Source organism: Serinus canaria, chromosome 4 (genome assembly GCF_022539315.1).
Source record: "Serinus canaria isolate serCan28SL12 chromosome 4, serCan2020, whole genome shotgun sequence".
NCBI lineage: Eukaryota > Metazoa > Chordata > Aves > Passeriformes > Fringillidae > Serinus > Serinus canaria.
The window spans coordinates 11807076-11832195 of NC_066317.1; the positions used below are offsets into that span (position 1 = coordinate 11807076).

General features: G+C 42.0%; 1 protein-coding gene across 5 annotated transcripts; it reads right to left on the reverse strand.

Annotated features, from left to right (window-relative positions):
* Positions 1-871: 871 nt before the first annotated feature.
* KLHL8 (kelch like family member 8) lies at positions 872-24833 on the reverse strand. Of its 5 annotated transcripts, none has more exons than XR_001993057.3 (11): positions 24739-24832; positions 15250-15549; positions 11773-12321; positions 8924-9110; positions 8077-8220; positions 6819-6930; positions 4922-5090; positions 4259-4418; positions 3083-3284; positions 2484-2686; positions 872-1026 (listed from the first exon to the last, which is right to left on the reverse strand). XR_001993057.3 is itself a non-coding variant. In XM_018926961.3 (10 exons), exons 2-10 carry the CDS (start codon positions 15445-15447, stop codon positions 2563-2565), a joined length of 1845 nt encoding a protein of 614 aa, XP_018782506.1. In that variant the 5' UTR covers positions 15448-15487; positions 24739-24833; the 3' UTR covers positions 1111-2562. The 5 variants fall into 5 exon arrangements, 2 of the variants coding, with proteins under 2 accessions (XP_018782506.1, XP_009099627.1); XR_001993055.3 differs by having other exon boundaries at positions 872-1043; XR_001993056.3 differs by lacking the exon at positions 872-1026 and adding an exon at positions 1111-1333.
* Between the last annotated feature and the right edge of the window lie 287 nt (positions 24834-25120).

A 25120-nucleotide genomic window follows, 5' to 3' on the forward strand; every position in this document is an offset into this window, starting at 1 on the left:
GTCCCTCAGCATGGAGTGGAGGGGATATTCTTTTGCCAACACAGTCCCCTTGCCAGGACAGGTGTCAAATCACAACAGCTTTATGTGCAGGTAGGTCACTGCAGTTTGTCACCACAGTAATCCTGTACTTTTATTTCTTGTTATACTTTGTCGTCATTAGCACATTTCCAGCAAGAGTGGTTCTAAAACCAGTTCTGTACAAAATGTATTTAGCTGGGGTGCCATCCAAGATTAACAGTGTGGGACACCACTGTTCTGGGAACAGGGCTGTTCCTTGTAAACCTGCTTTGCAGTTTTCTTGCCAGTCCTCTGGAGGATACACCTCCAGAGCCCTGAACAAGAGTGTTGGGGCGGGGGTGTACACTGGAATACAAATGAGATGCCTGTTTTAGGATCCTGTTCAGAGCTAGTATCATGTGACTTCCAGCTCTTCCCACACGGCAGAGAATCCCAGAGCTTTTGCTGTAATCTGATTTCCCTGCTGCTTCTCCCTTTGGTGCCTGGTAGGTGATATGGTGAGTGTGGTCCACATGCACGTGTCACCCACAGGCTGCGTCCACGGGTGCCACACTTTCCCACCAAGAACAGAAATGCATCAGTTGGCAACCTGCAGTACCAGGCTACCTGGTTTCAACACACAGTGGTTTTGGTTTAGAAGGAGGCCTGGCCTGCGGCAGGGGCCATCCAACCCAGCCTGTTACCTCTTTGACAACCAGAAAAGAAAGAGATTTCCCATGATTTTTTTATTTTTTTACGTGAGTGTTCAAGAGGCGTATCAGCTTTCTATCACTTCCGTGAGTGCCTCTCATGCAAAACCACTACACACAGTCAAGGCCATTTGGTAAACTCAGGGTTTATGTTAGCCAGGACATCCATTTGGTCCCAGAGAGGGAACTTTTATTCCTCTTTTCCACACGTCAGAGTCAGGTCAAGAGCCACGAGGGTAACCGCATCCTTGTGAGGAGGGCAGCAGGGTGGTGCAGCCCATGGTGGTAATGCAGGATTCTCTCTGCTAACAGAAGCTTCCTGTTGAGAAATATTCACTGCAAAAACCAAAAAATCCTGAGTGCTGTAATGTTTCCCAGCACCAGTATACTCAAGACATTCAAATGAGGTGCTTTGAAGTACAAATGTTTTATTGCATAATTTCATTATTCCCTTTGTCTCGGGGTGCAATAAGTGCACCAAAGTGCAAAGCTATTTTGGTCAGGAAAGCCAAATGATGGTAACTTAGCAGAAAAACATGACTGTGCCTCCTCACTCCAGCTGTCCTGCTTCTTCCAAGTCCTGAATACAGATAAGTTTGCTGCCCCCCCTGGGCATTTGGAACAACCTGGTAATTGTTAAACTTTGGTCACAAAGGATTGTCAGTTGTTGGTCTGTTCAAGGTGATACAGAAATAGGGATCTGCAGTCTTTCCTGCAGGACTTTACTCGGGATTCAGGGTTTGTAATGGTGTAACAAGACATCATTGTATGCAGGGCTGTTATGTTGCTATCTCAACTTTTGATGGAAGTACTGGTTTATTCCCAATTATCTCTCTTGCTGACTCTCTTTGATTCATTTAAGGTTTTGAGGTTATTTATCTGCTCCCTTAAAAGAGCAAATAACTCGAGAATGTTACCAGAGCTGCTACTGTATACTGAAATCAGTCGAGTCTTCCAGTGTTGCACTTAAAAAGTTTTACAGAATACCACAAATTTTATTATGCATTTCCATTTTCTATAAAAATGGTGATTCAAAACACCAGTAAAGCCTACATTTTTATACACTATCATCTCAAAATAGGACAACTTTTTCTGGTTACTTCAGGACTTCTCAACTTCATAAACTCTCCTTTGGAAAGGGGGTAGTAATTACAAATTTTATGGAAGACTAGAGAATGGCAGTATTCCAGTGGCTAAACTCAGGTCAAGAATCTTTCCGGCTTTCTAACAAGTTTATTAGTGTGAGAGAGTACATTGAAATACAGTTTTCAGACAGAATCCCTGCCAGCATTCCCTTGGGACGTAAGCAGTTAACTTCTCTGCCTCAGTTATCTCAGGGAATATCAGAGATGTCGTTACCTCTAAAACAAGAGACACCTCTGTTACAAAGTTCTTGTACAATAGGGAAACGTTTAAGACTCCATTCCAGAAAATAAGTTAAATGAAATGCCACTCGAGTCATCCAGAGAACACGTAGCAGGGCTGTTGGGGGAAGCTCAGCAGCAGTAGCTGCTGCTGCGCTCCTTACCACATGCCTGATTTACAGTTCAATATTGAGTCCTTGCAACAGCTGCCTCAAATGATTTTGAAATTGCAGCTTCTCAAAAATGGGATGATTAGAGTTCTTGGCAGGTTTGTTCCTGTGAATCACACTTTTATTCTGTGTTTTCACAGGCTTTTCTGTATCATTATTGATAGAAAGCCACTAAAAGTTTTATAGTTGCAGAAAATACCATTTTCACAAAGAAAATGTACTGGATTTATTCCTTAACCTACCATACAAAACACAGCGTTTAGAAGCTCTGTGGTGCCTCCCTTGTAGCATTTCTTTGGAATTCGGAGGAGGTGGCAGTGCTCACATGCAATCCACAACGTTGCTGGATCCTTGGCCCACATCCCGGATCTGGCTGCTGAGACAGGAGCACACGGCCACACCTGCCCCTGCCCTGCAGTGTGACACTGAGCCCACGAGTTCCCACCTACAGGAGAAAAAGAAAAATAAGTTCCTGCCCTTTCTGAGCAACCTGAAAGTATTTTCTGTGCCTGAAATTCTATTACACTGCCTAGCTCTTCACTGTGCACAAAAATGCACCCCATTTAGTGCAAAATCAGACTGAAACAAGTAGAAGAATATAGATTGTTACTGAATGAAAGGGCGATGATCAAGATGAGCAGAGGAGAAGGAAGTGCTTAAATATTTGTAAGACTGCCCTAGTGATATAAGTAGCAGTCCTGCACTGATAGCCATGGTTATGACTCAATTATTACCAGGAAACAACAGCTAGGCTCCTCCTGCACACTGCTTCTATGCCGCTATGTTTTTATACAGGCAGATTTCCTTGTCTTATTAGGACAAACAAAACACTTGAAATTACCTGTTCACTATGGGATCAAATGCTTCCACTGTATTCAGGTACACGTTGCCATTATGACCTCCAACTGCAAAAATTTTTCCCATCAGTGTTGCTATGCCAACACCACCCCTTGGAGTTGTGAGCTCTGCCACATATTCCCATTTGTTACAGCGCGGGTCAAAACGCTCCACCGAGCTCAGGGGTGAGTTGTCATCAAACCCACCTACAAACAACAATCACACGGTCAGCTTTTGGCACTCCTGGTGCAGGGAATATCCAAGACTGGCATTATCAGATCATTCTCAGCATTCAGGGGGTCTTGTCCAGCAGTCTCCTTACCAGAACTTTACAAACTCCTAAAAATTAATCTAACAGCTCACCCTCTTCTCACTGCTCAAGCATCACCCAGAGCAATAACTTTCTTCTACTCAAGTTGCAAGGATTCTAATTTTATTATTTTTCCCTCTGAATTAATCATATTTATAATGAAACAGCTTCCCAATCAGAAGAGAAAGAAACCTAACACCAGTAAAAGGATGGTCTCAAACTTATTTTACTTTATGCAAAACACACTCTAGCAGTGTTCTCAAATTACAGCATTGGCAAATATTTGAGTAGGGGAAAAAATTTCTTATAAGACTTAGTGATGCATTCCTCTTACTGGGGAAACTGTCAGAGAAGCATTTTGTTCAGAATCTATTTAAGCATTTACAATAATACACAAGTCAGAGCTTTTTAAACTATCACTGTGGCACACTTGGCATCTTCCTCTCTCAGGAAAGCAAGTAAATACAAGCTAGCACACAAGACAAGAAGCTGTGGAATAAGTGCAAAAAAAGCTACTGTTGTCTACACTCAGAACACAACTGGAGTTATGTTTGAAAGCATGTGAACTTAAGAACCATTTCCTTAAAGGAGACTAAGAGTAGTGAGTCTTGAGAGGATTTTCTAATAAAGACATATTGTCCTGAACAGATCAGCCCTCCTGAAATGTGGGTTAGGAGCTGCTTTTCATTTCCTTGCTAATGTACCTTTGTTTAAATATGACCTGGTTGTGCTTACATTCTTCTTCTGCCCAAGAACACCAAGTACAGGTCAGCTCTATCTGTTCTTGGTTCCTCTAGCAACAACAGCCTCTTCCAAAGCCAAGTACTTGGCAGTAGCAGCAGCACTACAAAATGCCACATCCCTACTCACCCACAACATACAAGCAGCCATGGAGCTCACTGACACCATTCCCAGCCCTTCGCTGACCCATCTCTTTTACTTCTATCCACTTATCCAAGTGGGGATCGTATTTCTCCACACTGGAAAGAGATGCTACACCATCATTGCCACCCACGGCGTAAACATGGTTCTGGAAAACAGTTGTGCAAAGATTATTTGTGATGTAGTTGCCTTTACTCAGCTTTTCATAAGCAGTGTTAAAATTATATGAAAACGTGGTATATCTGCTTTAATTTAAGAATTCCAACAACAGATTTATCTAACATAAATTTTATCTCTTCCAATGAAAGAAGTGCAACAGTTTTGTAGTGTTGCAGCTATTTTTCAGAGCATGGGGGGATAAAGTAGAGCACGCATTTGGTACCCTTAAACATAATGACCATGACAAACCAGTTGGCTGAGCGAGATAGGAAGCACTATCCCTATCATTAGAATAGTACTCCTCCCAGTACCTCAAATACTGTCAAAACAGTTAAATTTGCTATGTGTATTACAATAAGTATCCTCACTTTTTGCACAGGATTTGGTGACTAGAAGTGCTCAGACCCACCAGCTGCATTTTGTTTCAGACATTGTGTTCTGCCTTGTGAATGCAGCTTTGAAAAGCAGGTGGGCTCCCCAGCAGCGACTCACCACCAGGGCTACGGAGCCGACGCCTCCCCGAGGAGTGTTCATGGAAGCCACGGTGCTCCAGCGATCTGAGTCGATGTCATAGCGTTCCACGTCACTGAAGCACGTGTTGTCATCCAAGCCCCCAATGGCATAAATGGGGCCACCCAGGGACGCCAGGGCGATGCCTCTCCTAGGGAACCACAGGAGCAAGACCTCAGTCCAAGTCCTTAACCAGAGGGAGCTACACAGCAAGTGCTATGGCACATGAATGGCACCTGTTTCAAACTAGAGGGAAAAGGGTAATGGAAATTTTAAAAGTGATGTTTATAGAAAATCATGTTGCTGCCCCTCTGCACACCTGTGTCCTTTTCACTGAATGTCAATTCTAAGGCCAAGTCCTCTGCTCACATATTTGGATACATGACAACATCTTAGATATGATTCCTCTATTTTATTAAATCTGAAGATGAATCAAAACCTATTGGTTTTAACTTCGTTGCTATAGCTGGCTGCTACCATTTGAGAATGATTTGGGGTGATATTAATACATATTAAAAGGCAAACCTGTGCTGGATATTAAATAGCTGAACTCTAGCAAGATTTAATTGCGGTTTCTTCCATTCTAGTGTTTCTTAATTGAGTGTTAAAATTGTTGTCAGATTTGTTTCTAATAAATCTACCAATATTAGAGTACAATCAGTATTATAAAATTGAAAGTATGGTCTAGAATAAAAGCATTAAATTTCTACTTTAACAACCAAGTGAGGTGAATTACCATGTTACTGACAACATTGTTGTCTCATTAAAGAGGGAAGGTTCAGAGATACTGAGGCAGGAGCAAGGGAGGCACAATCTTTCTACAGAACAAACACTGTGGCAATATCCTGGCCTTATCTTAAATTGCCTCAGCAGGTAACACATACACCACTTTGTGGTGGCATTTTTCTCCACTAAGTATTCCAAGACTTCCATGAATAGGAGGAGTGGAGCTGGGAGATAGCCAGGGCACAGCAACCCTTTCATTTACTTGGGTACTCAATAATAAATGTCACAGAAATCTAGGGGTGATGGTTGCTGAAATTATGCCCTGGGGTGGTGGCAGGATGGAAAAAGTAGAACGAGTTGCTTCTAGGAGTCTGGGTCTTCTACTTTAACTAGGTCACAGCTACAAATAGCTTTCGGACTTAAGCCATATTTATTATTTCATTCCTACTTGCACATGATGCTTTGAAAAACAACAAACACCACAACAGAATGCAGAATTAGGGACACTGATTTAAATAACAGCAGAAAAAAAAATTACAGATCTGTGAGTTCAGTAACTCCTTATAAGAATCTTAAATGTCAAGACAAAATAGTCCTCAATCTGACTTTCAGATTGCGTGTTTCTGGGCTTTTGTGTGAAAAACATAGGCAGCTATTTGTTTCCTGCTGCAGTATTTAACTTTTTAAATTTTCACTAGGAACTATTTTACTTCTCATGTTATGCTGGCAGTTATCTCACTCCAGCTATTTGTTTCCTGTTGTAGTATTTAACTTTTTAAATTTTCACTATGAACTATTTCACTTCTCATGTTATGCTGGCAGTTATCTCACTCATTCCTAAAAAGACCAAAAACCGCACAGAACCAGTTCATCAGTTCCAAGTTTTTTACTGGGCACAGCAGAAAGGCCCTGGATACCAGAATGCAAGCATAGCTGGAGTAGAAGATGTCCCTGGTCCAGAAGCCAGCTCCTCCAAAAAAAGAACAGAAGGGTGATACATTCATAGCATAAAGCACCAAAATAGGGGAAAGAAATTCCTAGAAATAGAACAGTTTAGAAACCCCCCAAAAAAGCATGACAGACAGGATGTTTTTCAGCATCAGCAAGAAATGGTACACCACAGACTAAGACTTGGAGTGTGGGACACATATACCTCTTTGTGTTCATTGATGCCTTCATCATCCACTTGTTTGTGAGAGGATCAAATACTTCCATGCTTCCTAAGTGTTCATTTCCATCATGTCCACCTACTGCGTAGACTTTACCTGAACACACAGACATCTTTTAAAACAGAGATTGTTTGGCAACATTTCAGTTTTCATTTATATAATATCCCTGCCTCTGTGGAGACAAAGAGGTCAAATAAAGGTTAAAGTTTTCATCAGAGTTTTATATGCTGTATTCAACCAGGAATCTATTACAATGTGAACTTTTATACAAAGCTTGAGAATATGTAAACAAAAAACCTTCCCATAATTTAAGTACTGCAGGTCAAATCAGTTTGAACACATGTACCAGTCTCACCAGATTTTATATGAAGAAAAATTATCTCTGTTCTGCTGGAGCAACAGAGCGGCTGCTAAGTACAAAAGAAAGCTGCATTATTGGTGCATTGCTGCATTACTGGTGCTAATTATCTGTGCTGCTCTGGACTGCACAGATCTGTTTTCTGAAGACGGAGACCCAAAAATAAAGCTAGGTCTGCTCTTGGAAGAGTTATGGTCTTAGTAACTTTCCAGGATGGATTTAAGTAGGAAGGGAGCCAGTACAAGTACTAGCAAATTCTGGGTGACTACTGTGTAAGGCAATTTCTTTATAAATAGATTTTAAAAAATCACCTATTTAAGGCCAGAAGCTATATACAGTTCAGTTGGGCTGGGAGAAACCTTTAAAGGTCATCTAGTCCAGCCCCTCTGCAATGAGCAGGGATATTTGCCTTTTCAGATTGCTTATAGTGCTATGCAGTCTGACCTTGAGCACTTCCAGAGATGGGACATTTATGACACCTCTGGGCAGCCTGTTCCAGGTTTTCACCAACTTCACTGTAAAAAACTTCTGCTTGATATCTAGTTCAAATCTATGGTCTCTTAATTTAAAACCATTACCTCTTGTCCTATTATGACAGGCCCCACTAAAAAGCCTGTAAAGTACAGAAAGGCCACAATAACGTCTCTTCCCAAGTCTGAACAGCCCAATTCTGTCAGTTTGCAATAATGTTTTTTCCATAAGCACAGTCTCAGATTGGCTCAGGACCAAACATTCCTTCAAAGGGGGAGAAGCTTTACTAAACTGAAGACTATCCAACAATTAAGCAATTAGTTTACTTCTTGTATAGATAGTAAAAGTACCAATTCTGCAAGAGGAGCAAACAAGTCCCTCTTGCTTGGGGGTGCTTGAATAGGGTTACTGACCTCCTACAGAGATCACACCCACATGCCTCCTCCTGCTGTTCATTTCAGGGCCAAAGAACCAGCTGTTCTTACTGATGGAGAAACACTCAATGCTGCGGAAGGGGTCACCTGATCCACCTCTGCCACCGACACAGAACAGCACACCTGGAGAACACAAAACAGGTTTACAGAGAACTAGCAGGAGGATGGGCAAAAACAGTTGTATAGCAGAGCAAACTGAAAATTACATAGTTTTGGGGAAGTTGTAATTCACTTAAAGGAGCACACTCATTGCTCTTCATAACTGGGTACTGGATTTTTGCCTTTGTTGACATACTGCTATGGCAATTAGCTATCTATGCTCTTGTAAAAATAATGCCTATTTTAAATATCCTTTTTGTAGTTTGATTTAAGGAGGTAAGTCCATTGTTTGTCAAATATAATGATATAGAAATTACGATCTGCAGTCAACATTCATCACTCACTTTTGGTGTAGGTTAGTCAAAGACTTAAAAAGTTAGCTCAACCTTCAACACCAAAAGATAACTGTCCACTGTTTTCGGTACAGCTTTGAACAGATTGCCTGATCATAACATACATAAGAGCTCTAGCTTTAATACAGATAAGAGCTAATCCAGATAAATTATTAATGCTTTAAAGAAAGAAAATGACTGCTAAAGTTCTGCTAGGATAATGCAGCACATTACTGAAATACCAGAGAGGTACATAATGGCTTTCCCAATTTTGCATAGTCATTAACAACCCTTATATCAAACTAAACCTGCTTTGATATCAAGACACCCACACAGATGTGCTGCTTTTTCTCCACACCACTCCTTACTGTGTAACCAGACACACATTTAATTACCAGCAGTCTGCTTCCTTGGTGTTGTGCGAATGGAGTACTCAAAGTCAGGCACTGCCCTGCTACTCAGGTGAAGGTGGTAGTTTCTTGCTTCATCTAGCAAATCCCGACATTTTAGATTCTGCTTGACAATCTCTTCCTTTGCCACAACACCCATTAGGAAACAAATGGGCAAGAGAGGCAGCCGTACCTGACACAGAAATGAACACAGTTGGAGAAAGTGACTAAATTGCTGAGTGTCACCATGCAGTGCTGCACATGCAGCAGCCGGCACCTCTAGAGCCAGCCGGCAGCCCTATGCTTCTCAATAAGGAGGGCAGCTCACAGAGCTGTTCCAGACAACAGTGATATGAACAATTCTTTTCAGTGATAATATCTGCTACAATCATTTGCATTTCAGCCACAGTGAAGAAGTGTCCCTTGGCCCAGGCTGTGCTGAGGAAACAGATGAGCTGCTGCCCATGCTGCACCTGCACCTGCCCAGTGTGATGCAGACAGCACCTGCAGCTTTACCAGGGCTTTGTCAGATTAGTCTGCTGTTGGGTATGAATGTTTAGCTCACTGCTATGCCAGGATAAATGGGCTTGTTCATTGGAAAATGGCTCATTTTCTTTGGGTGGCAAGTCAAATCGGAAACACTTAATCACCATGAACTAAGTGTCTATAAAGGAGGTATTGCTAGTGCAGTAACACCTTTCTTTAAGGCAGACTTGGCAGACTTCAAACTTAAAAAAAAGAAATATTGAGAGAGTGAAAGTTGAGAGTAACAACTATTACTTTAAAAAAGTAATAATTGTTTCCTTCTCTAAATCCTTCCTGCCATTTATTTGAGCAAACTTTTCATTCTTCTTTTGAAGACAAACAGTGCAGAATACAAAGTACAGAGGCAAAGGTGGGAGATGTTAGTGGGGGGAACTGAAGCAAATCTCCACCTGACTTCCTAAGGTATTCTGCTTCCTGCTGGGCTAGTTTGCCCCCAAGCAGGCAGCACGGGGCTGGATAGCTCAGTCCTTTGGGGACAGATTGTCCAAGTAGCCAAGCCGCTCTTAGCCACAGGCAACCTTAGCAAGCTTAAGGGATATCAGCTCTTTAGTGATTTATCAGCTCTTCTATAATTTCAGCTTTTTGCTTGCTAAGGCACACGCAGGCTGGAAGGCAGACATGAGAGAGGAGAAGACTATTCCTGGCGTTCCACAGTGGTTTTATTAGCGGGTATGTGAAGGGTTCCAGCGACAGATCTTCTTGCCAGAGTGGGCTGAAACAGCCCATTATATAGGGCAAAAGGGGATCAGAAATTGTCCAATAGCAGGAGTTAAGGAGAAGTGATCTATGGGGTTACAGAGATAAACTGGGGTCCAAAAGGCAGAAGAGAAGGGCTTCTTGCTATTTCACCGTGACTTGGCATTTTAAGCCTCTTCCCTCCACGGGGCCCTAGCAGGCTCAGAGCTTGCTACACTAAGGTTTGGAGTCAACACTGTCAAGCAGTTCTCAGTTGGCTCAACAGCAATTGTGCAGAAGTCCAGTACCTCCAGTGCTTCTCAGAGCAGCAGGATGGGGCTGTTATAGCACTGACACAAGCATCTTTGTCTTGAAGCAAGCATATGTCTCTACACGTTCTTCCTCACCTCCATGCTTTCAGTCCCACTTTTTCCTTTATTTTGGCCCAGCTTATTTGAGGCTACTTTAAAGCACCACTGTAGCCCTACTGACAGGCTCCTAAGGTTAGTGACATGGTAGGAACTCCAGGTTGTTAAATTCAGAACCTCATTATAACAGTGAAATCCATTAGGCTCAATAGGACATAAATAATCATTGTCTAGAAGCCCAGGCATGTCTTCTGCTAGCAGTAATGTCCAAGTCAACTGATGTCTTCATATGCTCTGGCAAACAGCCCATATTTACAAGAAGGGGTTTACTTTTTCTTTGTTTGAATCTAGTCTCTGGTTTCCATTAACAGAATACAACTATTAATCTCAACTGCTAGCATAACTGGGCAATAAATTTCTTTTAAAAAAACATTTAATTTTATTGCCAATAAGTTTAAGTATAGCATAATAAAGAAGGGTTTTTTGAACCAAAAACCTCATGCTAGTCTAGATGAAACTGAAGATTTATGGAAGACAGCTAATAGACCACTGTGATCTTTTCCTAGGAAATGTGAAAAATGATTCATGAAGACAATGACAGCACCATCTCAGTGGACCTCTTCTTACTCACATAATGCCCATATTATCAATTCAGCCAAATGCAAAATAATCAAGTTGGAGTTCAGAGACAACTAAAACTGCCCAGGCAATCCTACCTGCTAAGACACATGGAATGTTTTGCAGCACATGGTACGCAAATTCTTCCCAGTACAGGCTCTCCACACCTGTCTCAAATACTGTGACACAACTTGATGTGACACATCTTAGTTTCCTTTCCTAGCCATGTAAGAAAACCCAACAGCTTTGCCTCTTTTCTTAAGTACAAATACATAACAGCAAGGACAGCGAGCATATCAGGCTGTAGGTGTGGCAAGCCAAGTGAAGTGATGGATTTATATTCTCTCTGTTTTGTGTCAGTGTAAAACATTTTTGCTCAACCACAGATGTAAATTTTGTTGGTTCCCCACCTCCCAGCCATGAATATAAACTGAGTACTCTTCTCTCTACAGAAATAGGAGAATATCACTTCTCCCCAATATTCAAGTACTCTAACTTGCTTTCACTGTCAACTCCCAACCCTGAATACCAGATGAGGCACCAAAACCTAAGAACATTTTTCATCTTGAGATCTACCCAAGTACAAAGAGCTGATTACACAACTAAACCAGTGATGAGACAGGGACTTGGTGCCTCGGTCTACCCTACCTGTGCAAGGATCTCATCCAGCCACGTAGCATGATGCTGTGGATTGGCCAGCAGCCACTTGATAGCAGCATTGTAAACTTGCTTTTCATTTTCAATATTCAGGTCACTGGAGGACAGGAGTTTATGGAGGTGCTGTGGTGACACACTCACAAAATCCTCGCACTCCATCACTTCTGTGAAATGTTCACAAGCAAACTGATCAGCCATGTCCATCAGGTCGATGCGATTGTGGCTCTCGGCAAACGCTCTGACTGCTAGGCAGTTGGAGGGGTGGAAGTGCAGCTTCATGTACTCACAGCAGGCCTTTGCCACCAGTTCTACCTGCAGGATGCAGGCGGCATACAGGAGGGGCTGCACATTATCCACTGTCAGCATAAGCCTTGAGGAGTATGCGAATTTCACCAGGTCCTCGATGGCATCACCGTCAAAGTCCCTGATCTCAATCAGATTCTGCTTGGCTTCAGCCATTTCCGAAAGAAACATGGCTCGGAAGTACGGGATGACACAAGCTAGCACCAGTTTGTGGCAGGAGATTAGCTTTGAACCAACCTGAAAGAGAAAAGAACAAAAAAAACTTCAATGTTTTACTGAAACATCAGTTTTGGCTGTGAAAGCAGGAACAGTGAAACTGAAACAAGAATTCTGGACTCCATGTATTTTGTCCACACAAATTAACCCAATTTTTCCTGTATTTCTGACATTACATCCAAGTATCCCAAGGAATTCTAAGTTGTAGCTTGGCCGTGAGAGTAGAGCAAAGCTGTAACACAGGTAAGCAATAGTAGTGATGCACTCAACTTGCCTTTCCTTAAAAGCCTTATGAAATATCCTTAGGAACATTCTTAATGCATCTTGGAGACAGGAGGAGACTGCTAGACACTTATTTTATATGTACTCAGAGACTTTAAGGGGGGCAAATTAGAAAGGAACATTATTAGACTACTTAATTTAGATTTCTGGACTTCTGGACTTCAACTACTGTTGAAGAACTGATGTTTATAGAAGCAAATTCATGTAAAAACAGGAATAACAGCTATTTCAGGGGTTATTAAAAGTTACCAATCACTTCAATATTTTTAGAATGTTTACCCATAAGACAGTGTACTCCCCATAAAGAAAAGGTATTTCTCAAAATTCTGATCAGAAGATGTAAAATAAGCTTTTCACCTACAAAATTCTATAATTCCACTACATTAAAAAGAATCTAAGTACTGAAAATAAATGAACAATCCACTTCTTATATGTGTTCCAAGAGTGGTTGCTTATGTCAGCCAGCTATCCCTTTATGTTAGTGCAAACTGACAAAGGCTGTAGGAAGGCAGTTACCCTGATGGACTCAAATTACATGTTTACTTTCAGATGAAGGTGTTATAGAGAGCTGTTGTGCATTTGAGAAAAGATACTAAGTTATAAAGGATATTTTGGTTTTTTTCTAGCTCTGATTCAATACTCACTTGTTCTTACCTTTTATGATCAAGACAAGTGTAGCCTACCTGGTGAGCAGTGAGCTGACTACAGAAAGCAAACACACAAGAAAGAGTATGCAAAGTAAAAAAAGAGGAAAAGGTGGATTCTTCAGTGTGAGATCACCCCAGAAAGAACAGTTCAGATCTACCAAATTAACAAAAAGCAAACCATCAGGAGAAAAGCAGATGGTATTCATCTGCCACTCTCCATCTTCTAACAGCCTTCTAAGACTGTTCATATGACAGCAGCAGGAGAGTAGGTGAAATTCCAGAATTTAACTTTTGGAGCAGAGGGAGTCTTCCTGTGTGCTCCCATGGCTTATCATTGTTACACCATCAGCACTCCAACTAACTACAGTATTGATATGGAAAGATGCTACTAGTGGTCTGTTGTACCAGGGAAAGCTCTTAGGCCATTCTTACCATCAGACACTTTAATTCTTCCCCCCATCCCACTCTCTAATTAAACCTTCTTTTGAATTAAGTGGCTTTACTATGTTACCTAAATCTGCTTAATTTTAAATTACAGAATGGTTTGGGTTGGAAGGGACCTTAAAGTTACCTCATTCCACCCCCTGCCATGGGCAGGGAGACCTTATATAGCATGTTCTTGCTATTCTGAAATCAGAGTTCCCCTCCAGTTATTAACTATCATATTTTAAGAGCCAGCAGTTAAAACAATAATTGGTCTGACAAAAGCAATGCTAGAATTGCTCATGAACTCAGGTCACACACAAAAGCAGGAAGTTCAGTAGAAATCTGATTATTCTTACAACATGAGTGACACCTGAGCACTACAGGAAGAAAAATCAAGCCTCCCTGAAAATTCTAATTTAAGTACATAGTTAGCAGTTACTTGAAAATCCCTCATTTAGGAAGCCATACAGTAAGATGTATGTCCACAGGTTGCTCTAGCCTTCACTGAAGCCAAGTCATGTCATCTAACATTCTTAAGTTACCAAAATAGCTCCACACAGATCATACAAATGAACATTAATACAAGCCTAACTTAGGTAAAGTTAAAATGCAGCCCCAGTTAAGTATTTTTTCCAAGTAGTTTCCATAGCAGGAATATGCATTGAACTATGCTTATAAAATAAGACTTTTCTGCCTTTTTTTTTTTTTTTTTTGCAAGGGCAGGTGGAAAGGAAGGAAAGTAAGAATAAGGTCAACAAGAAAAGGGATGAGGAAGGTTGGTAACACCAGGGACATGCATCTGTCAAGGATTTTCCCTGTTCATATCTAACAGTCTAAGTAGCAGGCTAACAACTTCTCCTAAAGGCATCTGTCATATGTTCTTGGTTTAGGAACTGTGCTTCATCACTATTCCTTAAATAATTACCTTGAACTAGTAAGTTGTTTAGCTAAGCAATACTTAATATTCAAAGGTGCTGGCACCCACTTCTATGCATGCTAAATACAAGTTTATTGTAATCAAGATATAAGTAATATACAGCTGAGTTACAAATAATGCCTCAAAGCAATGCTATGCAAGAATCATAAAATTTGCTTCATCCCTCTCTTTCTTTACTCTTTGATCAGCTGTAGAACACAACCATTTGTGGTTTTTTTCTTTCTTTCTTGGAAGAATGATGGAAGTTAGATTTGTTCCAGAAATCCTGTTTGCTGAGAAGAATCTAGCAAAAAACACAAAATGCAGACATGGACGTAAAATTGGGGATGAAAATACATAGAGAAAAAAGAGATTACAAGTAGCTGGAACTGGACAGTAATTAGTGACCAACTGTGGGAACTTGCTGAGAAGGCAAGTTGGATACGCTCAAAGCCATGTACTTCCTCTCTCAGATTGTCAGTATTTTAGGTGTTTTTATTTCAGCTGTAAACTTCCTAAATAAGGGGAAAAAACCTAGCATCTCTAGAGATGTCTCAGATCCAAGAGGTATTCTGTGGTTTCCACACCCCTGTCAGTATTCACAGCCAACTCTCAACACACTTATCTGCAGCTTAATCTTCAGACTGATACATGCAACGGATATGTGGCAAGTATCACCTTCAGTGTAACATCACAGAGCTCTCCAGCTTCAAAGAAGTGAAGAAGAGAGCTGTGAAAATCCTTCCAAGCCTCGTTTGCCTCAAACACGAAGACATCCTCATCACTGATGGAAGGCTGAGTTTGCTGCTGCTGCCGCCTTTTTCCCTTTATGAGATGTTGTTTTGCCTGCTCAGGGATCATGGATTCTGAAGCCATTGGCTGTTGCTTCTCTCACTGCATCAATCTTCAAAAACTCCTGCCAAGATAAAATCCAGCTCATCAGGACTTAGGTCGTAAAATTCAGTTCTGTTCATCTTCCTGTTTAAAAACACACGAAAAAAAACCCCAAGACATTAGGTAATGCTAGTACATAACACTTCAATTACATTATAATACTACCTATGATCTTACTTGGGGAAGGTTAGAGGTGAAGGGACCAAAAAAGAGACCCACAGCTAAGAATCCTATGTAGGTACTTTTAGGAAAAGCCATTATTTATGAACCTGTTGTCCACACTTCTTGATAAAGACATGAAAAAGGTAAATATGTACCACAAAATCATATAATTGTTTGGGTTGGAAAGGAACTTAAAAGATTATACAGTTCCAACCATTACCAGGTTGCTCAGAACCCCATCCACCCTGGCCTTGAACACTTCCAGGGATGGGGTATCTGCAGCGTCTTTGGAAAACATCTTCCAGTGTCTCACCACTCTCACAGCAAAGAACTTCTTCCTAACATGGAACACAAATCTCTCCTCTTTTCATTGGAACTGTTCCCATTTGTCCTATGACCCACCTGCCTGTGAAAAAAGTAACTCTCCCTGTCTTTCATAAGCCACCTTTAAGTGCTGGAAGGTACTACAGAGTATACTGAGAAGCATGTTCCTCTTACACTGGAACATGTAAGAGTTCCAGTGTAAGAGGAATATGCTCTTACATGTTCCAGTGTAAGAGGAACATGCTTCTCAGTATACTCTGTAGTACCTTCCAGCACTTAAAGGTGGCTTATACATTAATTCTTCATTCTATGCTAAGAGTTGACTGCTATAATTCAGGGATTTCTGCTCATGGACTCTGGTATTGGAGGAAGTAGACTGGCCAAAAGAACAAAAAATTCTTCTGCAGTAAAAATTTAAGTCACATGTCTGGGAACAGTATTGATTTTCCTTTGTGAGATTTTGGAAGTGTCCATGTCTCTTACTAAATTTACAGCTCTTCATGCTGTACTGGAGAATGTTCATCAATACTGGAGAAAAAGCAGGAAGGGACCTGAGGCAACCATACTTGTTCCTGCTGTAGGTCATGGGGTTGCTGCCAGCTCTACATCCTGTGTGGTGACAGAGCTGGTGGCTGCACAGGGCCAGGCAGGTTCAAGTGAGATCAAACATGTAATATTTGCCTGTGGTGCTTTAAGCAAAGTAAGTATTCTTCCTTTAAAAGATATTTAAGAGAAAGATCTTGCTTCTTCCAAAACTACAAATTAGCTCAAAGATATCATAATATCTTTACACATTTTATAGCAATGAATACTTTTTTCTGCTGAAAACTTAGCTTCATTATACCAGATTTGACAAATTACTAAGGTATTTTTCTAGTTCATTATGATATTTTGCTTCTCAAATTAATTCTCCATGAGTGGTACTCATGTTAAACATGCTCTTCAAAGAGGTCACTATAGCACTGAGATCTGAAGCTGACACAGAGCTTCAGACACAATCTCCTGAGGTTTTAAAAATTAACACAGACAAACGAGGGAAAAGACTGACGTTGAAATGCTGTACAGAGATACTGAAAGGCTTAATGTGTTATTCATGCAACATGATAATGTAGGTAAGATGAAGCACCTCTAGCCAACACTTGTAGGGAACTCATGCTTATTTTGGTCTTTGACAGACACTTTCACTTCACCACTCCCTGCTTACTCACATCCAACCATTGCTATAGTGAGTAAAGACACTGCTTTTACACAGAACTGCCACTGACTGCTAAATGAGAGTTCACAGCTCCCAAGACATAAGGTTTTTCCATCTGACACATATGCTACATTTATCTTCCTGCTTTAACTGCAGCTGCACACAGACTTTTTTCATCAGTTCTGTGTCTCAAGGTAAAAAAGGCTGATGTCTACATTTTACCTATTCTGGATATGGCACTGTAAACACCAACACAAAACTCGTGAGTCTTAAGAAAAAAATCAAGTGCTGTTGGAGTGAATTTTTTACGTTATAAATTAACTAAGCAATAGTACAAAAGCCAGACATAACTGATTTTAAGCAACGCTTTTCATCCATGTCTCATGCTGATAGCAAAAAAAGGTCTTGGAGATGCTGTGAGTTCTCGCGTGTGTTATGAACAAGAAAAGGGTTACCCATTTTTTTTCCAAGAGTAGAATTACAAGTTTAACCAGTTCTGGCAGAGGAGTGCTTTTGTTAGCTGCTTGTTGTAATCACCTGTTAAGTATCGGGTCGTTAGCCATCTATGGTTGAGAATTCACTCTATTGTATCAGCATCACCCTGCTTTTGGCCAGGTGAGAGGATGGCATTCCCGCCAGACGGTGGAGGGGAGGGAACCAGGAGTTGATATGCAGATAAGTTTAGAGCCAAAATGCAATGGGGCAAGCCCCCATTCCAAACGCAATTAACAAACCCCTAAACCAGCGAGCCAATATGGAACTCAGAGATCAAAATGGTCTCTAGACATCAGGGGTGAGGTGAGAAGCCAGCAGAGACTCTGAAAACCTTAATGGCCCCTCACCACAACTTAAGAAGATGCTAGTTAGAGCCAGGACCTGAGTCTGCCAACTCAAAACCGGGATCCTGGGGGTGTATACCCCTGCCTGCTCTCGTGAGGTTGCATCCCCAGCTCTGTCCCCTGGTGGACAAAGCTGCATTTGCCTCCTCCTCCGAGTCACTCCAGGGAGTTGTGACGGTGATGCCGTGGATCCGTCAGGCCTCCCAACCTTGAGCTGATCACTTTTAATAAAGGCATCAAAAAAGGAAAAATATCTCCTGCCCTGTTTATTTCACATGTAAGAAAAGAAGTTGAATGCATACTTGGATTTATATATATGATACATACTAAGTACCCACTTGATATTGTAGGGGAAGAAACTAGAAATTAACCTAGAGGAAACCAATGCCATTACTCAAGCACACAGTATAGATAAGAAAATCACATCTATGAGAGAGTGCCCAGCATTATGATATTAAATATGTGTACGGAACATGAGAACAAGTCAGTTACTGTCCCTCAGGTAAAGAGAAGTTTCTGCAACATGTTAAAAATTAACATGTGTAATATTACTTTCAGAAATATTTGGACAGCAATCAAGTGACATACTTCAGCTTTTTTCTGATGAGACTTGGTGGCAGGTAGATTTTTATTCTTCCCCCAAGTCACCAATTCAGCATCTTGTTTCTGTCATACACCTACGTCATGCAAATCTTTTTAGACATCTATCCCCAAATCTTCCACTGTTCTTAATTACAGAATCTCACAATTTGAGTGTTCACACAAATCATCTGCTATGGAAAGTACCAGCTGCAGCCATGTTTCATTCGCAAGAAAATACCGGCTTGGGCTCATCTTTAGCCATAAGCCTTTTCTGTTCTCAGATTTCAAACAAAAAAGAAATTAATTTTAGTAGCACTTGACTCACGATACTAAATTCTGAAAATCTGAGATCACACCAAATTTATGAAGGATAGTGTATTTCAACTCCACAAACTAAGAGAAGAGCTTTCACAGATTTACTCCCCAAACCAACAGTAATTCAACAATAACATTCAACTACTCGAGGTTAGTTTCATCCTGGGTGAATGCCACACACACACAGAGTCTTTCCTTTCTGGAACAAAACACTGCCATGGCCATTCAGAACTTCTATAACATGTCCCCTTTTTCACCTTGACAATTAAGTCTTCCAGCTTGCATACATATTTTGATGACACTAAGGGCATAAGTGACCATCACAGCAAGTGACTGAGGAACTAAAGGAAGTGCGTCATTCAAACCATCATCTAGCACTCCTTGTAAACAGCTACTTGACACCACTTTCCATGAAGAAGTAGCTGTCTGAATAAAAAAAAAACCAAACAACCAAATCCCACATATCTTTACAGCTCACCATCATTTGCTGAGAGACAGTCACCAATTTCTTTGTTCAAGTTAAATATTTAGAAGTACTGATGATGTCTGCTATTCTCAAGAGGGCAGCTGTTCCAGACCCCAAAGTCTGTGCTCTGGTCATCAGTACTGGCCCTCAGGCAAGGGACTGAGGATCTCCTCCTAGCTGTTCCTCAAACTTCTAAAAGCAAGAAAGGATGGAAGATCAGAGCACAAAAAGCTATCTTACAACTGCCCTAATTCAGATAACATTTGAATTCAGTAACATCTGACAGACATGATTTTGAGTCAAACATTCTAGCTAAATCTTAAACTGAAGTGTAAAATTTCTCAAGTCACATTGAGTACTTATGTTCAGTAGAGACAAAATACCTCCATTTATAAGCAAAAAGAAATTAAGACAATAGCCAGTGGCAGGACATGAATAACATCGCTCTGTTTTCCCCCATTATGAAATTAAATCCCAGGAATCCTGGTGGACAAGCCAATTGCGATAGATGAGTAATGCGATGACTGACTCTCACAATTAATAGACAAATATCATGTATACAGGTTAAGAAAAGTTTTATAGATTTATAGTTATGTTTTACCCCCTCATATGGTTATCAAGGGACAGCTGGAGTTGGGACATCTGGGAGGGGTGGTTTGTTGCTATGGTGGCATCTGACCTCCAATCAGGATTTGAGGAAGAGATCTTCACCACTGGACAGCAAAGAAGGGGTTGATGGACAGAACATTAAGAGGGGTTAAAGGGTTAAAAAGGGGAAACCTCCATTGTGAGGGGGCTGAGCACATGGCAGAGAAAATATTTTGCTCCTGGCGTCGTAACTTTTTTTCTCTATTCAGTCTTCTGTTGTATTTTTGACAAGGTTTAATAAACCTTCCTAAACTATGAAAAGTGAGTAGCTATTCCTCACACAATCTAGATGTTGGGAGTACATGGCCTCCTTTCCCCTCTGGAGCACCTCGAGAGGCAGTGTCCCAGAAAGAAGGGATCATCCTTATTCTTTCTCTGAACATGGGAGGAAGATATTTCAGTGATATAAAACAAACAAAATCACAACTGCCACTGTAACAAAAACTAGGCAGTGTTCAGATAAGAGGTATTATGATTCCTGTTAATCCAGCACTCCTTATGATCACTGGTACTGAAGCTGGAAAAAAGGTGGCAGAAGTGCAGGAGAAATGAAGATACAGATTTTCCCCAAGTATCTTGTATGTAATTTTGACTACCTACCCCCAAGATGAATGAAAATCACATCATGATCTGTGCAAAGAAGGGTGGTGAGCCTCCCTCAAAAACCAAAAAGGCTTTTTAATTAAAGAAAACAAGAAATTTGCCTTTGTACGTGTGGCTGCGTAAAACTAACTCTAACATGGAGCCTGGTGAGTCTCTGTGGGCAATGAAATGCTCCCACTGCTGCCCACAAGATCAGAACAGCAGAGGCAGCAACAAGATCTCCTCCAGTTTAATCCAGCTAACAGTGAAATTTGAGTTGTCTTGTGTTGGGCTAAGAAAACTTGAACGTTTGGAGAAAGGACAGCGGGCAGAGCTAAGGAAGACCCCTTAGGGAGGGAGAGAAGTGGGAAGAGCAGGAGGCAGCAGCAGTGCAAACTGCAGATAAGCAGCAGCTTTGGCAGGGACTGTGCCAGCAGCTGTTTCACTGCTCAGTTTGGCTACAGCTGCACCATCGGAAGGAGATGGTGGAGAACATGAAGGAACATGGGGGGAAAAAGCTGATAAGACAAAATAGTGTAGAAAATCCTCAGTTCTCTCCCATTCTCCCTTCTCATCTTTAATTCTATTAAAGATGGTGTGGAAACATTATGCAAAACTGTTCAGATGCCCACACTAATTAGGTCAAATCAGACAAGACTGGAAAACATGGGAATGTTCAAATTACACACTGTATTACAACCCTAAGCCTACTGCACTTTTCAGCAGAAAGTTTTTTAACACAAAGAAAAAAAAAGCAAGTAACCACCCATCTATCTGGTTTAGCTTCTTTAAAACCACTAGGATTGCTTTTGTAGATACACAAAGAAAAGTTTCTTAGACAACACAAATTTACAGTTTCTAAATCCTTTCAGCATTTCAAAGATTCTTTGCAGCAAAAAGTGATATTATTGTTTTGTTTTACTTGTCACACAGATACCTCAGCAACAGTGAAATGGGTACAGCTAGCACCATCTCTCATAAGTCTGTATAATGAAAATCCCATCAGTGCTGCAGACACACAAGCTGTGAATGAGAACTGCCCTTCCTTGGAAAAATGCAATAAAAAAGGTGTTTTGTATAGCATGAAAAACATAGTCTATATAAAATTTCATTTTGGAAATAATTCTTCTTGGCAGTCTCTTCATGCTGTTTTGAGACAGCTTCTTCCCAGCTCGCTTTGATTCAGTGCTCAGTGAAGTTCCCCTGAGGTTTAATCCCAGTTTCCATGAAACACCAGAAAGGCCACCTGTCTCCCGGGATTTACAGAATGACAGGTTGACAATTTTGCATCATAAAAAACAAACAAAACCCTCATATGCCATGATTTATTTATGCTTCACTTTTACTTCGGAACAACCAGCAAAATCGCTCAGAAGTTACAAAACAGCAAAGCAGGACTCTGATTTGCAGATACAGGGGTAACTAAGGTGTGGATTATTTACACAATGTAAACTTGGGAAGGCCCAAAAAATAGAACACAAACACCACTGAAAATCAGTGCAATGGGAGCACAGTGAAATGCTGATGGGTAGATATGAAATTTAACTAGTCTACTACATTTACAAAAACACAGAACAGTCCCTTACCAAGGAGAGGCACTACAGTCTTCTCTGATAGACCATTTTAAAATAGTTTAAGTCTCTAAAGCAGCATTTAGTTCAGCCATTCCTGGGAAGTATTAATAGAGAGTTAAATTATTTCTAAGTCATTTGGCAGCTTCCTTTGAATTATGATTTTTAAAATTTAAGATTTTAGCTGAGGGTTAGAACCAATTCGTATTGAATTTACATACACCAACGATAAGTTAATGATTATTAGATGCTTAAGCTAAAGCTAATTGTTATATTATGAGCTTATTTATAGAAAGAAGTGGAGCAAGCAAACCATTATGGAGCATATTGAAACCAGTAGAACAATGCCCAGTACCTGGACTCTGTGTTAATCCATCATGAAGCAGGGGGCCTTGGATCATGGCAGAGGGTCACAGAGACCTGATGAAGACCTTCCGGACTTCATCCCTGAGACCACCGACCCAATTCAAGAGAAGAACTGCACGCATGTGAAGCACTAATAACCTCATTTTAATACAAAATGGGGATGGGAGGTGCTGGAGTTATGCATATGTATTATTTTGGGAAATAAACAGAAGTCAAAAATCCTTGTGCGATGCGGTCACGCATTTCAGGGACAATCCCGCCCGAGCCACCCACCCAGCATAATAACCATACCACTTTCTAACTTTAGAGTCTTTGTCTGTGATTTTTGGTTTTAATGATTCACCTTTATCCTGGACATGTAAATTCAAGCATGGTATCCACTAGAGCATTCCAGAAATGTAGCCAAACAATACTTCCCATGCACACACCAGTCCCTTCATCCCAGGACTCTCTGCCTTAGCTGCCAACCACCATCACACTCTCTCATTTAGTGCTGAGATTCACAAGACAAACAGCTCAAACTATAAAGCAGTATCACCTTCCTTTTGTCCCAGAGCTGCAAGGCTCCTTCAAAATCTGAAATCAAGAGGTGGCAGAGGTAATACAAAACAAATGGCTTCACAACCCAAGATGCTACACCTATTGTAGGAAATTATTATTATAAAAATCTGTTTGGTGAAACATGCTGGAGAAGAACTAAAGCACTGGCTAATGTGGTGCTGTGCTGCCCTGCATCAAATTACTGGCAGACATTACACAAGGATCCTGTCTTTGTGTGACCACACTGATTACATTTGCCTTTACAAATAAACAGCCAACTAGAAAACTGGATGCCAGGCTACTGGCATTCCACTAACAATTAAAAAAATAAAGGAGGTTATGAGCACACTGAACAGAAACCCCATGCACAACCTTGCCAGGTAACACTTCTTTCACAGCACAAGAGTTTGCACAGATTACAGGGCACTCAGCCCAAACTAACTCAAAAACCTCAGACTACATTGCTTGAAGGTGGCTGAACCTTTTACAGCTTAACCTCCACTTCCAGCAAAGACATATGAGACATGTCTGTTGTGGTTTTAATTTGACAGCACTTGATGAGCTATTTTACTTGTTGTGGTACTTCTCCATAGTGTGATTTGTCTCTCGATTATCCTTGCAGAAGACTTTGCAAACATCACAGAAAGTCAGGTTTCTCTGAGTTTTGTAATTCTGACAAGTGTAGGATATACAGGAATGACTAAGGCAAAGGAGGAAACACAGATACACTTCCCAGTGGCCAGTAAGCAATTGTCTTGAGTGGAGATGGAAAAGGGGAACCTACCAAAGGAGGAAGAAAAGCCAAGAAGCAGGCAGTTCCAAGAGCTGGGGGAACTGTGACATCTTAAATTCTTATTTATTTGATACGGGAGGAGAAGCTAGGAACTCCTGAGGCCCTCCCCAGTAACAACGGGCACTTTCTTGCTGCTTTTTCTCTTTTATAACACAAATATTTGTTGAGGGTTAAACTAAGTGACTACTCTTTATCCTTTAAAAAATGCCAATAGTGAGCTAACTCAGGTAAGCTGAGTTAGGCGCTACCTTTGGCTGTGGTCTCCACACGGAGCAGCTTGAAACGCGGGGAATCCTGGCTCACTTAATTTTTAATTAACATTTATCACCCTCGGACGGTGTGGCTGCCGGGGCTCTCTCTGTGAATTCCTTGCAGCACAAGCCCCCCGATGCCGAGCCCGGGCACGGTGCCGCCTCTGCGCTCTCTAAGCACAGTCCAGCCCTGGTAACCATTTGCACCGATTCCACCTTAATTCCCCCCCACACCGGCGCTCGATCCGGCTCCCCGGCTCCGATCGCGGCGAATCCCGTGGGCGAGGACTGAGCCGGGCCGGCCCCGCGGCCCTCCGGGAACGGCTCCGGGCCGTCCCGCCCTAGCGGGGGCGATCCGGGGGTCGGAGCCCTCGGCGCTGCTGCGAGGAGGGGGAGACCACGGCACCGTACGCCCCGCCGAGCCCGCTCCCGGGACCACTGAGAGGAACCTGAGGGCAGGGGGCGCGTTACATAAGGGCGGGGGAGCCGCCATGGCGGTACAAGCGCGGTACGAGGGCGTGGGGCAGCGGGGGAAGGGCGCGGGGTGGGATGGAGCCCTCCGGGTAGGGAGGAAGGGGAGGCGTGAGGTGAGAGCCGGGGTGAGCCCCGCGGTACCCGCCCGGTGCCCACCCCGCTCACCTGCGCTGCCCCTGCCGCCGCGGCGGGTCCGGCGGAGCACCCTCCGCCCGCCAGGGGGCGCCCCTTGGGCATGCGTCGAGGGATGGGGGCGGGGTGGGGGCAAGGCAGGAGCTTGGCGGCTCTTCCCGCGCTTCCGCCCCCTCAGATGCCCGGGGGAGGACTGTTCCATCTTTTCGCTCGGTGTGTGTGGGAAATAGACTTTCCCGGTTCTTGGCATATAAAAGAGTTGATCTTCAGCGGGAAGCAGAAGCAGGCAGAGCAGCTCCTGAGAAATGCCATGACCCTGTCCCACCAGGGTAATCTACCCCCTTATTGAGGGGAAGCCGTGAGAAGTGGCTGAGGTCACTTGGTCTGTTCAGCCTGGAAAAGAGGAAACTGAGGG

Coding starts and splice junctions, on each gene's coding strand:
- KLHL8 (XM_018926961.3), bottom strand. CDS start 15,447: ATGGCTTCAGAATCCATGATCCCTGAGCAGGCAAAACAACATCTCATA. Junction 9,111..11,772: donor TGGATGAGATCCTTGCACAG/GTAGGGTAGACC, acceptor TTTCTGTGTCAG/GTACGGCTGCCTCTCTTGCC. Junction 4,419..4,921: donor TCGGCTCCGTAGCCCTGGTG/GTGAGTCGCTGC, acceptor ACTGTTTTCCAG/AACCATGTTTACGCCGTGGG.